This window comes from Thalia democratica, chromosome 1 (assembly GCF_965202585.1).
Source record: "Thalia democratica chromosome 1, ktThaDemo2.hap1.1, whole genome shotgun sequence".
Taxonomy (NCBI): domain Eukaryota; kingdom Metazoa; phylum Chordata; class Thaliacea; order Salpida; family Salpidae; genus Thalia; species Thalia democratica.
The window spans coordinates 103,657,005-103,673,919 of record NC_139165.1 but is presented as its reverse complement, the minus strand read 5'-3'; the positions used below and the strand labels follow the sequence as shown (position 1 = coordinate 103,673,919).

General features: G+C 26.2%; 1 protein-coding gene across 1 annotated transcript; it reads right to left on the bottom strand.

Moving 5' to 3' along the window:
* Positions 1-3,981: 3,981 nt before the first annotated feature.
* On the bottom strand, positions 3,982-15,513 carry LOC145842034 (pancreatic lipase-related protein 2-like). Its single transcript, XM_082949388.1, has 9 exons — positions 15,495-15,513; positions 11,778-12,019; positions 11,380-11,598; positions 10,798-11,041; positions 10,120-10,233; positions 9,610-9,710; positions 8,235-8,524; positions 7,787-7,981; positions 3,982-4,039 (listed from the first exon to the last, which is right to left on the bottom strand). Exons 1-9 carry the CDS (start codon positions 15,511-15,513, stop codon positions 3,982-3,984), a joined length of 1,482 nt encoding a protein of 493 aa, XP_082805514.1.
* Positions 15,514-16,915: the final 1,402 nt, after the last annotated feature.

The following is a 16,915-nucleotide window of genomic DNA, read 5'->3' as shown; positions in this document are numbered from 1 at the left end:
CTACTATTGCTCATTTGTGCTGAAATGAATAAAAAATCTATAATGGTGAGAAAAGTTGTTTATGTACGCATGATAAACCTTGATTACTCAAACTAAATTATTTAGGCTAAATTTGGATACAAAACATAGGAGCTAGTTTTTTTATTTATCTAAACCCAAATGTTTAAGTACAAAACTAGAAAGAAGTTAACACATAAGCACACAGTGAATTAGGTGTCAGTGTGCACGTTTTAAAATGTTATACGTATCATAAGTTTTAATCACTTTTAAACTAAAACTTTACATTTTACTAATTATAAAGATTATAGAACTTCAAATTACTATTTAATATATTATCTTATTCTGCAAACAAGATTATAATGCAACATATATTTTAAAAATTATTTAGTTTTGCTTATGGTAAGTACGCTATAGAATAGAAAAAGTTTTAAAACAAAAAAGTTACATACTCAGTGTTTAACTTTATTTATTTATAATATGCTTACAACTTGAAATAAAAAGTTGAATAAAAGGTATTTTTCAAACAGTTTTGGATACAAAAACAACCTTAAACAGAAATTTTGAATAAATCAATGCTAGTTTCACAAAATCAAAAGAAATAGCTGTTTTTTATTTTGAATCTAATGCTTGTTTTACTTTCAAAAATGTTCACTGTGAACTAAAATCAATTATTAAACACTTTACAAATACTTACAAAAACATTTTTTAATTAAAGCTTAAAATTCTAAGCAACTAGATTAATCTAAAATGCGCTAAATAATTTCAATGCAATTGTTTGTAAACTAAAGTTATTATTAGCTTGAACGAAAAAGTTATTTTTAGTTCAAGTAGTATAAAAACTTATTATTTCTAATACTACTTTAAAAAACCTTTGTAATTCGATTGGGTTAAATGATTTAAAACTTATAAATGATATACTACTTAAAGTTCGTCATTCTCGGACAGTAAATGCACTTATTATTAATTAGCAGTAAAGTTTCTTGTAAATCTGTTTGCTTTACTTTAGTACAACTGCATTTAATTTAACATATGTACTTACTTATTTGTTTATGAATTTTTATCAATTCAAACAAGCTAAATCCGTTGTTTGTCACACATCTTTATAATTACTAAAAAGTTAATCGTTTCTTTTATAAAAACCTTTAAACCAATAGTTTTTAAAAATCATTCAAACCCAAGTAAATTTGTTTTTTTTTTTTGTTCTTATATATTTAGTTTTCGTTAAAAGCCACAGCTAAAGGTCCTAAGTACTACGATTATTTTTAATTAAGTAACTAGTATAGTTGTTACATCTTTTAATATTTTATATGAATTAAAACATGAATTCAAACTAAACAAATTATTTCACCTGACTTCATATTTAATAAAGTCTGTAAAACTTTAATCTAAGAAATAAATATATATGTAATACATATTTACACTCGACTCGTCTTTTTATGAAACGTTTAAGTTTTTTAACAAAACTTACATTTGAAATGTTTACAGAAATTAAAAAAAGCATAAGTTAATAATATTATCAGCCTTCTCAAGACTACGTTTTTAATTTAATGAATTTTTTACTTGAAATAATTTACTACAACTTATAAACTTTAATCTAACGAATTATATCTAATACTATTTTTATTGCAAAAGTAGTTTTGTTTTTCCTTTTTGTTAACTTAGCCACAATGTTAAAAAATTTTGCTAAAGTTAGGTTTCGAAATTTTACTATCTGTGTTTTACTGCAAATTATGCTACTGTAATAACAAATTATTTATGTATTTTTCAAGCAAGTATTAACAATGTTCTTAACTTTTTTTTATACTAAAATACCTATTACTAAACTTCGCACACGTTCCTTTTACTATTTTAAAATAAGTCAAGTTTTTTATGATTTCTAAAAGTACTTAATTTATAAAACTTTAAACCTGTTTTAACAACCTTAGTTATGTCTAAAGTAAAATATAATAACTAACAAAAAGTAGTAGGGCTCCTCGGAATAATAATAGCTCCATATTCTATTTATTAAATTAAAAATAAATTTTGACTTGTTGTCACTTTAGTTTTAATTACAAAAATAAATATATGGTTACATAAAAAAATACAAATCCTTAGTTTAGTGGAATAACAATGTTGTATATTAAAGTTATAAGTTTCGATAAACAACAAAGTATATTAGATAAACGATGAACAACTTTTTACAATCCAAGAATGTGCCATTACCAAAATACTTTACTTAAAAACTAAAGCCATCCTGAAGGTTCAACGTTCAATAAAGCATAACAATAATTTCTTATGTCTAATACAGGATTTACCAATCTCTTTTTCAAAATCCCCTCTTTATCAGAATATAAAAAAAAGATAACGCATTTTATAAAAAACCGTAATATTTAAAACATTTTTTGAATCTACAGTCAAGTATCATTAAGAACTTTATTTACACTTTTCTACACCTGATATGTATAGTAGTTGGTGTAGTCTTACTAGTCATTGGCCCCGACTTATAGAAAATGCTGCAAATTTTACTCTCTTTTGAAACAGTTTTATGTTAAGCTCTGAAGGTAAAACCAATTTATGCTAAACTTTGAAGTCTAGTAAAGCTATATAAAACTTTTATACAAAAAAACATGCTACAATATTTAAAGCCAATGTTACTATAGCAATTTAGATGTCAATATAAAAAATTGCTAAAAAACTAACTTAGTTTTTTAAGTTATATCCTGGTCTTTTATATAAAATAAAAAATAAAGCTTTTATGAGTTTAAATATTGTAGAAAAAATCAACAATGAGTCCCAGAAAATTATATCTTCCAAACATTTCAACCTCAAAAACAAGAAAATACCTAAATTCTCTACAGTTGATGCGTTCCTTACAGTTAAAGAACCATAAGAAAGGATTCCCACTTAGCTTCGAATGCAGAACTATCAACCCAAGCAAGAATCATCTAGGTAGAATAAGTAAGATTATACTAGAAAATATTGTAAACCAAATTAAGAAAAAGTCAACGTTAATTCAATGGAAAAATACTTAGGAAGTCATTGAATGGTTTAACAATATAAATGAAAATTCGAACAAATGCTTTGTTAATTTGGATATCCAAAAGTTTTACCCGAGCATCAAACCGACACACCTTATAAATGCAATAGAATTCGCAAGATAGTTCACAGAGATAAGTGAAGAAGATGTGAATATCATAACCCACACATGTAATTCAGTTCTCACCTACGATGAAAAAACGTGGACCAAGAAAAATCAAGAATCATCTTTTGACGTCCCTATGGGGTCATACTTCGGAGGTGAGTTATGCAACCTTATTGGTCTATACGTTCTTGATAGATTAGGGAAAACATACATGTCAAACCAGATAGGCCTATATAGGGACAATGGCTTGGCGATTATCAAGCAAAAAAGCAACCAGGACCTCGAGCAAATAAAAAAACAAACGATAAAGACCTTCATAGACATTGGTTTAAGATCACATTGGATATTGGTATGACTAAATGAAACTTCTCGGACATCACACTAGACCTTACAAACAACTTTCATGTGCCATACAGAAAAGAAAACTCCTCAGTCGGATACATCAGCAGTAAATCCAACCACCCGACGATAATCAAGAAAAACCTACCCAAAATAATTGAGAAAAGACTAAATAGACTATCCACAGACCTAAGAACCTTTGATAAAGCAAAGCATAGCTACCAAATTGCCCTGCTTCAATCCAACTTCAAACACAAGCTTAAATATGAAAACTAAACCAACCCTGTTGACATAAAGAAACGTAAACGAACAAGAAAAATTATGTACTTTAATCCCCCATACTGCCAATCAGTAAAAACTAACAATGGGAGGAAATTATTAAATCTAATTGACAAACACTTTAAAACAGAGAGCATGAAAAAGATTTTCAACAGAAACAATTGCAAAATATCGTACTGTTGTATGGATAATGTCAAATCATTAATAAGTAGCCACAAGAAGAAATTACTAAGTAAACTGAATCATAATAACGACCAAGAGGATAAAACGTGTGACTGCCGCGACAAAGACTCCTGCCCCCTAAGTGGAAAATTTTTGCAGGGGAATGTTGTATATAAGGCGACAATTACTATTCAGATCGAAACAAAGGAATACATAGGATCCACAGGGGGGCCAGTTCAAAAAGAGATGGTATGCACACATTAGTGACATTAAGAATGAAAATAACAAGGGAACAGAGCTTTCCAAGTACATTTGGAGATTAAAAAACAATAACACTTGCTACGATTTAAGGTGGAGCATCATGCATAAGATGAGAGAAATAAAAAATATAGGTAAAATCTGTAAGACTTGCAACCTCTAAAAAAAAGAAATAGCACTTGCTATCAGGAAACGAATTTCAAACAAAAGACAAAAGCTCTTCTACGCCTGCCCGCACTTTAGGAAATTTTATTTTAAAACTTAGCGTATTTAATTCTTTTATCACTTATTTTTATTTTTGTTATTGCTTGTACCCTTTTTGTTAAACGTCATTTTGTTTAGTTTTATTGTAAGCTAAATCTAAATCTGTATAGAAAAAATCAGCTATTGTAAGTATAAATCATATCTAAAATTTATATACATTGTTTTTTAATTTCGTCAATTAGTTATCTAGTAGAACACTATATATTTTTTAATTTTTAAAAAATTTCAAAAAATTTGAATTTAATTATAATTTCTTGCATTATTGTATTTTTTTAGTTATCCATCGTCTTATGTTTATTTTATTTTGCAGGCCTGAAGATCCCTTAGAGGTGAAACATTATTGCCTTAGTGTGAATAAAAAAATTAAAAGTTAAAATGAAAAAAAAAATCTAGATTGACCAGTCTAATTCAAAAATTTTATACATGTTTACAAAGTCTTTGTTTCGGTTTACTTGAAGTTTTATATCTTAAAACAGTTTTAAACTATTGCTTTACTAATTTATAATAGACAACTTGCTAAACCAAAACTTTATATATTGATTATAGAATTTAATTCAAATATTGATTTAACAGAATTTAATTCAAATTTTGAAAATTTAAACTACTTTTTTTTTGTAAATAAGCGTATTATAGAATATGGTTGATAAGATTTTACACATTTAAGGTAAATAGAGTAGTTATAAATTTGATACACATGCAAAAACTTAAAACTTACAGATGTTTTACAGTGTTTACATTAACAAGTTGTATAAAATAAAAGTAAATAACTTATATATTACAGTTAAAGACAAAAAATTATCTCTATATAGAATTTGACCGTTCTTTAGTTGAAAAAGGATTTGTGAAAAATCAAATAGCTTCATTAATGCATTCAATAAAAATTTATTACAAACACCGGAACTAAAACGAGACAAAAGTAGGTTCATAGAAAATTAATAAAAAATTACTCAACATTTTTGTAAACTGTGTATGTTTATTGATATACTTTATAATTCAAAATACTTTTTATAGAAAAACTAATTTAAAGACATTTTCATAAATAAAGTTAAGAAGAATAAAAACTAAGGAAACAATTTTATAGAGCAAAAGAAAGTTTCTTTGTTTATTTGTTATGCATTTTATATCTATGTTCAATGAAAACTTTAGGTTAAAAAATTAAAGCAGCTTAACTTCACTTTTAAAGTTTTTATAATTAGATGAATATTACCATTCTATAGTTTAGCAACATAAGTTAAATATTTTTTTATTCGATAAATATAGTTTCATGTTATTTTTATAAGTGTGATGTTAGATAAGTGTTCTTGAAATATTAAACATCATTACAAAAAGTTTAAGCTTATATGAAATCAAATTAACAAACATTTAAAAAATTTTTTACCATTCAAACAGTTATTAAAACATTGCTATCACTTCCAAAAAGTATTAAATATACTAAGTAATTTTTGAGCAATCGTAGTACTATTTTGTTTTTGTTCTAATTTATGAAATTGGTACTCCATATTGGGTTTTACCATCATCTCTTTATTTTTAAATTTCATTTGATCATTTTCTGAACCAAACATGTACCTGTAATTTTGTTTAGCTAATTATCAATAGTAGTTACTAGTTTGTTAGAAGTTTATGCATACTTTTAAGTAACTTATTAGTGATAAACAATACTAATTATAATATAAAACAGAGATTTATCACGTTTTATTTAAAAAACTAAAACACAAAAATTAAATGTTATATGTATATATTACAGTAACCTGTCACCTATGTAAACACTTCCTAGGTAAACAGTCCTACTTTGGAACGTATTGTTAAGCCGTAAAACGGTAATTTTTAAATGTAATTTTTATTTAAAAACAAAAAAAAAATAACTTTAAGTTATTAATTTAAATTATTCTGTTTTACTTTTAACAAATTAAAGTTATTGAGACCAGAAAATAAGTTATGTATTTACAAACTACATATCAAATTCAATATTTAAAATAACAATTTACAGTTAGTTTATTTAATTTAAATAAGTAGCATTGGTATTTAATTAAGCATACTCTACAACCGAAACAAACAAATAAAAATAATTTTTACATAAAAAAATTAGAAATAAACTCTTGCTAATACCTGTGCAAATATTATTTACATATCCTTTGATTAAAACATAAATTTAAAATTAAATTAAAGTTAAGGTAAACAAAATTATGATTAGTGCAGTTTATATGTATACTCTAATACCCTATAATTACAACATATATGTAAAAAGCGTATATAAAAGCGACATTAACGGAAATAGAGAACACTGCAATTGAAGTTTACATACATTACATTTTAACTATCTATTCAAAAAGCAGTTTCACTGAAAATAAAGAACAATGCAATTCATATTTATATAGAACTAGATGCTTTTCGAAACATGTCTTTTAGTGTAGGTGGACTATCGCAACAAACACTTTTTGTTGCGTGATAAGAAATTTCAAAATACCTTAAAAGTTTGAAACGCCGAGTACCTCTACACAGTTGTTAACGGCAGCTGTTTGCGTTTCCACCAAATAAACGTCATCAAGAATATACTTTGATTACTTATTAAGAATATTGGTGGAAAACGTTATTGAAAATGTAATTTGATTATTTATATAAACATCCACTGGCTCATCAGACGAAAAAATCTTATTCATTTAATTAGCATAAAGTTTAAATAAGTTCACACTGTTTAATAAAACATTAATTGTTTTTCAAGAAATCTTTAGTATTTCATAAACTAATAATTAGTAATATATACTATGTAAAATCTACAGATACGAGGAAGTACATAGAAAACTAAAAATCTTTGTGGGTTGAATAACAAAAAAACATAAATTAATACTCACATACAATTACATTTATCAAATAAACACTCAAAAATTTTAGTATGCATTCTATAAATATGTTTTTTAATGGTTATAGTTTTTGGTTTTGAAAAACTGCCTTAACAGTCGTTGTAAAATTTAGTAATGTTAGTCTAGGTAATTGAAGACCAAAGTTCCCTAGGTACACACTGCTAGTTTGTTACGAACTTTGAACACAACGCTAGGTAACAGGTTACTATATTTTTAACATAATTTCTTAACATATTGTGAATGTTTAAAAAACTTGTTGTTGACTTAAAATTATTTATTTGACTTAATAGCGTTACTTTTTTTAAAATTCACTACTTAAGCATAAACATTTACATTAAACTGTTTAAATTTTGTGTTTATTTTATTTTAATTTACAACATAAAAAACATTGCCATATAAAAAAATGTTCAGTAATTGTAAAAAATTTAGTTTAACATGTTAATGTCTTATAGGTTTGCAATAAATAATAATCAAGTTTATTACGAACTAAAAAAACTGTACAAACCTCTTTTGCTTCGTGACATCAAAAACTTTTATACTTTTTACGTACAAGTTTATACTACTATCTACGTCATCATTCAGGTTTTTCCACTCAAACAAAACTTGTTCCAATTCCCCAACATCTTCTGCAACATCAACTACAAATGTCTCAGTTGTACTATGTAGTGCGCATTGTTCATTGTGTTTGGTCTTCTGTTTACTGTTGATAACACGGAAAAAATAAAATATTGCGTTGAAGTATTGGTGTAGTGACTTGTAGTTTAATATTTTTGAACAAATAGTAAAACAACCATACTTTTCAAATAGTTTTAAAAATATCTTTAAACTTACACTGACACTTAAAACTGCATTTTAAACTTATCAGATTAAATCAAAACTAAAAAAATAACATTTTTAAATAAAGTTTTGCTTTGTTATTTTTAATAAATAACAATAAATTAAAATGATCTTACGCGCCAAGAACTTTTGTTTCAGACATTCCATTTTCTCCAACAAACCGCAACTTGAACTGAGATTTTACACTTTTTCTGAAATCTGAATAATAGTTCACATCCCTTCTTATATCAACTTGAATCTCGTATGTGTTGTCGACAAAAGGTGGATTTTCTGTCGTGTGCAGGTAGAAGTCGTTGTTACCTGATTTTCCACCTGAGAGTGGTGTGGCATGGTATCCCATGTATCTGCAGTTATCATTTGACTCCAAGCTGCTTGTACTCGTTCTGCAGTCGGAACATCTTCCTTGCTAAAAATCGATTCAATGTTTTATTTTCTAAATGTTGTTTTCAAAATATATTTATTATAAATAATGTTGGATTGCTACAATTTTAGCTTGTATTTACTAGAATTCTTTTTACAGCTTTTAAGTTTTTTTTTATATTTGAGATTTGAACTTTTTTATGTTTCGACACATCCCGGAAGTATTGGAAAATATAATAAGTAAGTCTGATTTCCTAAACTGCTTATTTTGCAAAGAAACCAAAAAATATATATAACCTTTATAGATTCTTAACATAAAGTACCAGTTGTCAAACTTAAAAATGTTATTTTGTATTTAACTGTTTGACAGAACTCTCATTAGTCACATCACACGAAAACTTATAATTATTAATATAAAACAAAATTCAAAGAGCATATTACGAGATGTGCTGATTTGTTTATTAGGTGTAAGCAATCATATTGTTTCTAGAAATTTATTAGAAAAAAATCTTAATATAATTTAAATTAGTCAGTAAAAATAAATTTTATATTCTCTTAAACTCATTTTAACATTGAAAATGGATTACATGAAATGTAAAGACCTTCTAAAGTTAAAAACAAACAAAATAAAATTACATTTAAAATTATATCAAAAGCATGTATTCTCAAAACAACAAGCAACAAACAGATATAAAAATTAGTAAAATTTAAAATATTTATTTTTTAACTTTACACTTAATTGACTAATTAAACACTAAGAAAATTTATAACAAAATACAAACTAAAAAATACTGAAGCATTGTTCTAGCAAATGTACTACAAACGGTAAACAAAACAGCTATTATCTATAATTATTTGTTTTATATTAATCATACTTAATAGTTGTTCTTGTATAGAGTTACCATTGGGAAAAATTGTTTCATAAACTTATTTTGTTATTTCTTTTTACCTTTTTAAAGAAGCTTATAGTAAAATATCTAAGAAATTTATTATAAACTTTACTATTCATGTAACTTTTCAATACAAAACGAAAGAAAAAGAAGCTTATAGTAAAATATCTAAGAAATTTATTATAAACTTTACTATTCATGTAACTTTTCAATACAAAACAAACATAAACAAGTATCTTACCTTGTATGTTTCATAGTCAGGGCATTTGTAGGCCAAGTATCTCGATTTATGCTTTATTGATTCAGTATAAAGTATATAACTCGCAGAATGATCACATGCAGCTAGCAAATAAAAAAAAACAAATACACTAAACATTTTTTTTAACAATCAAAATCAATATTTATTTATAAAAAATTACAGTCGTTTTTTCGTAATTAAACTAATAATAAAAATAAAATAAGGTAAATTGGTTGTTAAGCTTTTTAAACGGAATACTTCTAAATTTTTGTTTGTCTATTTCGAAATGATCACAGACAACTTTATAAAATTAAAACTAGTGGGTATTTTCACAAAAATAATTTATTTTTTATACAATCAAAACCAGTTTTTAGTGTAGAAAAATATTTAAAATCATTACTCTATAGTTGTTTAGCATTGGAAACCAAATAGTTTTAAATATTTTAGTTTATATTTCAATTAAAGTGATATTTAATCTAAATAATAATAGTTTAACCATTAGAACTAAAAAACCTCCGGTAAATGATCCTCTTAAAAACTTGTTTCTGTCTTCATCGCATTGTGGATGCTTGTTTCCGCCATCCGGCCAAAAATCAATATGTCCTAAACGAGCATGATGTCCAAAACCTACATATTGTAATTATTAATAATAATTGTACTATAAATTATTTGCTTTAAATTGAACATTAAAATGTTCTCAACTTATTTACATACAATGAGACCAATTAGATCAGGGTTTCCAAAAATTGGCCAACTGGCCCCTTAGAGGACCATGACAGATACTCAGCGGGCCATATCAGCAAAGGGGCCGTGTGCAGTTAAGGAGTCACAGGGGGCCATAGGGTCATAATTTAAAACTTATGCTAGATATTCTAAAGTCGTAGATGAAGGGCAAAAAAAATATTCCTATTTGTTTTTAATGGTAGTTTTTTGAGTGTTCTGGTCGAAGAAGGCCATTTTTAATTTTTTTAAAGAGAAAAATTAGATAAATAGTTTGTGACACCCTGAATTAGATTATATTTTGTAGATTATTAAAAACTACAATGACATACTCTTATATTAACATTTACATTTACTTGTTTAAGTTTATATTACTTTAAATCCAATTGCAATTGAAAAACCATTAATTGTTTTTATAAAGCAAAAACCTAAGCTAAAAGTTAAAACAATTTGAAACAAGTCAAAACTTACAATAGTAAGAGTAAACTTCTCTCATGGTGTTAGAATGCAGCACGTCTACGAACTCAGCATCTGTTTTTTGAAGCATCATTTCCGGATAAGAATCATCATATTTTCTACTGGCCGGGTCGATCCCGCTGATGCGTCCTACTTTGTTTTGTTTCTCAGCCATCAATTTGCCTGTATGCCCGGCTAAGTGGGCACCCAAACTGAAGCCGATGAGGTGAATGTCTTTCTCGTCAACTTTGAACATTTCCTATTTTTTTGTTATGGTATCAAACTAAGAAAAACTAGTTTAAAACTTGTTTATAATTTATGAGATTCATGGTTCAAATAAACTAGAGCATATGATTTTAAATAGAAAAGAATAAAGTTTTCTTTGTGTATTAATAAAACAAGGTTAACTTTTTTTCTGTTCGTAAATTAGTTTTAATTTTATTACAATTATTTTTATTAATCATACTTAACAAACTTATCAAATGTTTTTATTCATACAAAGGACCACAATAAACTAGTTTTATTGCAATATATTTAGGTGTTTGATAAATATTTCAAGAAACAAACTCTGCGTTGTATTTATTTATATTTACTAACTTTCAAGTTCTGCAGCAAATTGAACAATTGGTGTCCTACTACTAGGGTGTTAGTAACCGCCTGTTTATACTTGTATATGGCCTTGTAAGCTCCGATTTTCCAATAGTTCCAATAGTGTGCTCCAATAACCCAATCAACGATGAAAACGTTCACATCATCAACAGAAAGTATTGTATCAGTCATTATTGTTACCCACTCAGGTAATTCTCTCATGTCGGGCTAAAAAGTAGTAAGTATTGATCTTTTTTATTAATCTAAACATAAAAATCTATATGTTTTACATAGCATATGTGTAACTGCTTTTTACTAGCCATCAGTGTGAGTGAATACAAATTATAAAAATCAGTTTACTTGGGTTACTAAAAAAAAGCTTTTTACGCTAAAGATTATATTATTACCATATAGCCGTGAATGACAAATTTAGTGGGATTTGAAGCGTTAAAAGTAGAATTTATTAACTCATCCACATCAGTTACATCCTGCAATGTGCTATTCCTCGTTTTCAACAAAAATTTAGTTTGTATTTTTTCTGGACTTTGTGGTAGCGGCATTTTTTTGTAAGGTCCCTCTTTCTTGTAACAGCCGAGATTTTCATAACACACAGTTGGAGGTTTCTTTGTTGACTCTTCTTGCTGGTCAGCTGTTTTAGTTAATTATTAGTTAATTAATAGTAATTCAAATCTAACTTTTATATTAATTGGTTTACTTATTTTTTTTTAGTGTCAACACATTTAAATACAGATTTTCAATTATCGATTAATCAAAAACTTAAAATTTTAGTTTAAACTCAGAAGAAAATAAGTACATTACTTTAATTTAAATTATATAAAACATTTTTTAAAGCAAACAATAACAAAATAATAATTTAAATTTTTAATAAAATTTTCATTTTTCTATAAAACTTTATAAAACTATACAGTAATAATAATAACAAATAACTTACCTTTGACTGTCTTTAAAAATAAAAGGAAAACACAACATTTAAAAATTATGAACCAGTATTTTAAAACTTTAGAAACCAAACCATACGGTTTTTTAAATTTTATTTCAGACATTAGCTGTCTGTTATATTCTAATCTCTGTAACAAAAACACACTTTTAATCTCAAAAATCGTCATTTTAAGTTATTTAATGATAAAGTTCCTGATGAATTATGTATTAGGTTCCGTAAATTGCTGATTGAGCCATTCTAAAATAAGTTTAAGATCTTGTTTTACGAATTAAATGTCAAGGGTAGACTAAATAAAAATGATACTGAACACAAAATAATTACTATAAAACTCTTATTTTGTTTTTAAAAACTTATTAATTTTAGCAGCTTTAACTTCTAAAATAAGGTGATTATTCTATATACCGTGTTTAAATATTTATTTAAATAGGTATAGTTTAGATATAAGAGATTAGCAATCTTATTGTTTAATTATTTTACAATTATAATAAAACATTCTTAACAATCTAAACAAAGACAAAATTTACATATAGAGGTTAATGAATTATAACTTAATCTTTATCTTTATATTGGTTTATAAGTAAATCTCTTAAATTTGGTAGAGTAATTTATATTCAACTTCAATGTTTGTTCTATTCTGTTAAAGTTAACTTAATTATACTTGAAATATACTGTCAGAAATAACTTTGTTTAATATTTCAAGTTATAACTTGCAGTTTTTATGGTAGAAAAGTTACAGCCAGAACTAAAAAAGTTGTAGATTTCTTATTAAAGGCAAAATTAATGGGTTTTAGAAATTAAGGATATAATAAGAACACTTTTTTTACTAACCTTAAAACAAAGTTTAGTCAACATTTTGGCTAAATTCTTAATTAAAAATTTAAATGCAGGATTTTATAGATGGTTTTTTAACTGTCTGGTAAAATAAAAAATGTCCAATTGCAAAATTATTTTTTGTAAAAAACTATAAAAGATAACTAATAGCTAGTTAGTATAAAGCAGGGTTCCCAAAATTGTTTTAAATTGATCCTCTTTAAAGAAATTAAAAAAAGCTTTGGCCTCCTTAAAATGACTACTCGAAAATTACTATTGAAACAACATTTTTTTTGCTCTTTTTCAGTAATTCCAGAAAATCTAGTAATCTAGTACAAATTTGAAAACTATCACTAAAAACACGTAGGACCGACCTTCTCTTTACATCTGCGACTACAGAATATATAGTGTAACTTTCTAACTATGACTGCATGACCCCCTGTGGCTCCTTTACTGTAGATGGCACCTTTTTGAAAACCCTGGTATGAAGTCACATTACACTACAAACTACTTTTAAATTAGCTAAAACTAACTTCTCAAAAGATAAAAAACTGTTAAAAAATTAGAATAAACTGACAAAGAATTTAGAATTTCCTGTTGGTTTGATGATCTTAGTCTTGGAAAAATGTTTCATTCTTAAAAAAATTTAACAACAAAAACAAATAATTATAACATAGTTCTACTTTGTTAATGTAGATCTTGAAAAATTTAAGTTGATTTCTTTAATTAAAACTGATTGATAAATGAAATATTTGAAAATTTACTTATTTTTGTTCATAAATACATTTTTTTAACATGAAGCTTTAAACAGGCTTTAAACTAAAAAATAAGGGATGAAAAGTTACGCTGAGTTTTATCAACATAGCTTAGGTGACCCAAGTTTATTTGTGAAGTTTAAAAATTAAGCCAAAAGCTAATACAAACCATTTATAATAAATCTTAAATAAGTCTTATAAGAACAAACTGACTTTAGAAAGGGTGCACATCTTCTCAAGTGTGGACAATTCAAACTTTTAAAATTTTTTTAAAGATTCACAACTCAAAAAGCAATGTATGTAATAAAAAAATAAAAATAAGTATTTAGGTCTTGTGAATATTTACAAGTTAGTTTTTTTCTGTTTTTGCAAATTTTTTATTGTTTTTGTGATGCGGGTAAAATAATATTTTTAAAAATGGTTTGTTTTTATAAAATTAATTACTTTTAAATAAATAAAATCGTGCAAAGATGAAATAAATAGCTTGTAAATATTTTTAAGACCTACATACCTACCTTGTAAATTTTTAAGATAAAATTTACTTTTAAAGTTATGGTTTCTTAGATATTTTCTTAAAAGTTCCAATTGTCGGTATAAGAATTGTTTGAATTTGAATTGTCATGTCATTCTTTAAAAAACATAGTTTAAAAATAAAAAAAATAGTTTAAGATATAGCAAAAGTATTTAAACTAGCATAACTTTCAGGAAAAAATTCAAACAAGTCTTAACTAAGCCTGAGTTTTTCAAAGTTCCATACTAGTTTGATTATGCTAAGCTGGTAGCAACCAAGTCAAGAATAAAAAATTGCTTTAAGACAATCTTAAGAATTTTTGTGGTTTCTTGAGTACCCTAGGATTGAATATAAATATAACATAGTTGCCATAGATCAAGCTGGGAAAAATTTTCTGAATTTTCCTCACTTTTTACTAAAATTTTCTTGACTTTTCTAATTCAAATTCTGAATTTAAACTTGTTTTAAAATACATAATCTAACATTTGCAGGGTTGCAACAGTTCAAGATGTGAAAAGTTTCTTGACTTTTCCTGACTTTTAATTAAATTTTCCCTGACTTTTCTAAATATAAGCTCTTAAGTTAAACTCATTCTAAAATACATAATCAAACACTTGAAATTATATAAATCTTCCAATCTTATTTTTATACAGGTTTAAACAGCAGTTTTTTTGATGAATTCAATCATCTAACTTCTATTACATCACTTGATCCATCTGTGTATGATTGGTGTATTTGCACTAAACAGCTCTATCAGCAAAATACTAGTATTTTCTAACTTGATACAGTTCTAGTTTGTATGCATACATAAAATCTTCAACTCTTCTTTTGGATGTAATTGTTTCTCATTATATACTGTTTCCAAGCAGAGCTTTGTTAATACTTAATCTAGTTCGACCTCAGCCTGGTCATTGGTCAACAAAAAATAATGGTTGCAACAACTTTTCGAGAGAAGATTTGGCAGGAAATTCAAATGTTTCAAAATAGAACTGGTTCAAACAATCTTCCTTTTGCTTAAAGCTCTTGAACTTTAATGCATTCATTGGACAATTAACCAAAGTTCTAAATTGTTCAATGCTAGTATCACCTTCAGAGTTGGAGCACATTTTTAACTATGTTAAGGAGTGCACAATGTTGGCAAAACGCTTAACAACAATTGTAACTCCTAATTTTTCAAGGCTCTGCGGATTTAGGCATGACATATTTTTTACAAATGTGATTCCATAGCCATTCTGATCCTGAGATTTTCAACCACTTTTATAACAAATAATCTACATTTTTTGATGAAATTTAAGACCTTTTGTTCCTCAACTAGGTCTTTTTTCGTCAAAATTCCTAACAAATTGGTTGCAGCACAACTAAGATCAAGGGCAGGTTTTAGGAAAGCTTGATCATTTAATTCAACCTTGAATAAGTGGTTAAACTGAGGTTATTAACTATCACATCTCTCATAATGATGCACAGAAATTTAATTACCAAGCACGAAATGTCCTCATTCATAAAGGCAACAACAGGCTGGGTACTCTGGTACAATGTCAAAAAAGGCTGCATAAAAGATATCACATAACTAAAGAAATGCAAGAAAATGTTTGTGTATATTTCACAGTTTCACAATGGAAGTGTCCTTGCCACAGATCATCAATACTAAAGAGCATAAAAAAACTGCTTGTTTAAGTAGGGTACTTTTACAATATGTTAATAGAAAATTTTTTCAGTTTTACAAAGGATATTTTATTAATTAATACTAGATGGAGGCATTGCAAATTTAATAAATTATAATTTTCTAGGAAAATTTTGCAATTTCAGTCTGACTTTAAAGAAATTTTATTAATTTTTTACTACTAAATGGCTTTGGAAAATAAGGAATTTTTTAAATTAATCTGACTTTTTTTTTTCAATTTTATCAAGTTTCCTGACTATTCCTGACTTTTTTTTTAAAAACCCCTATTTTTCTTGACTTTTCCTGACATTTTTCTTTACTTTTAGTTTTTCCTAACTTTTCCTGACCGTGTGGCAAACCCTGCTATAGTATAATATCTTTTTGAAAAACAAACAAACATAAACTTTTCCATTAATGAGTTCATAGATCTTTAACAACCGTTCACAGTCAACTTTTAAGCTGAATCTAAAGTTTGTCACAAATATTATGTTCAAAATTAATTGAGATATTTATTATAGTATTTAAGCACAATATCCATGTAACTATAGAATTTAAAATAAAATTAGACTAGGAAAAAAAAAAACAAACAATGTATTAAAAAAAACAGTTCAATAACATTTTTATTTTACTGAAAAAAAGAAAATGAAAGTTGTCAAACAAACAAATTACTTTTTTCATGCGATCCACAAATTCATAATCTACGTTCTTAACTTTTATATACAATTTCCTCATCATTTTAAGAAAATTTTAAATATATATCTGTCTGTTTTGCATACTTTTATACTTTATAATTCATCATTTTGCAAACTTTCTTAGTTTTCTGCTAGAAGTAAAAAAGAATAACTATC

What these genes read in the sequence shown, in the direction of transcription:
- LOC145842034 (XM_082949388.1), bottom strand. An exon ending in TTGTCATTCACGGCTATATG is followed by an intron (nt 11,599 to 11,777) that starts GTAATAATATAA and finishes ACTACTTTTTAG; the next exon opens with CCCGACATGAGAGAATTACC. An exon ending in GATGTCACGAAGCAAAAGAG is followed by an intron (nt 4,040 to 7,786) that starts GTTTGTACAGTT and finishes TTTTCCACTTAG; the next exon opens with GGGGCAGGAGTCTTTGTCGC.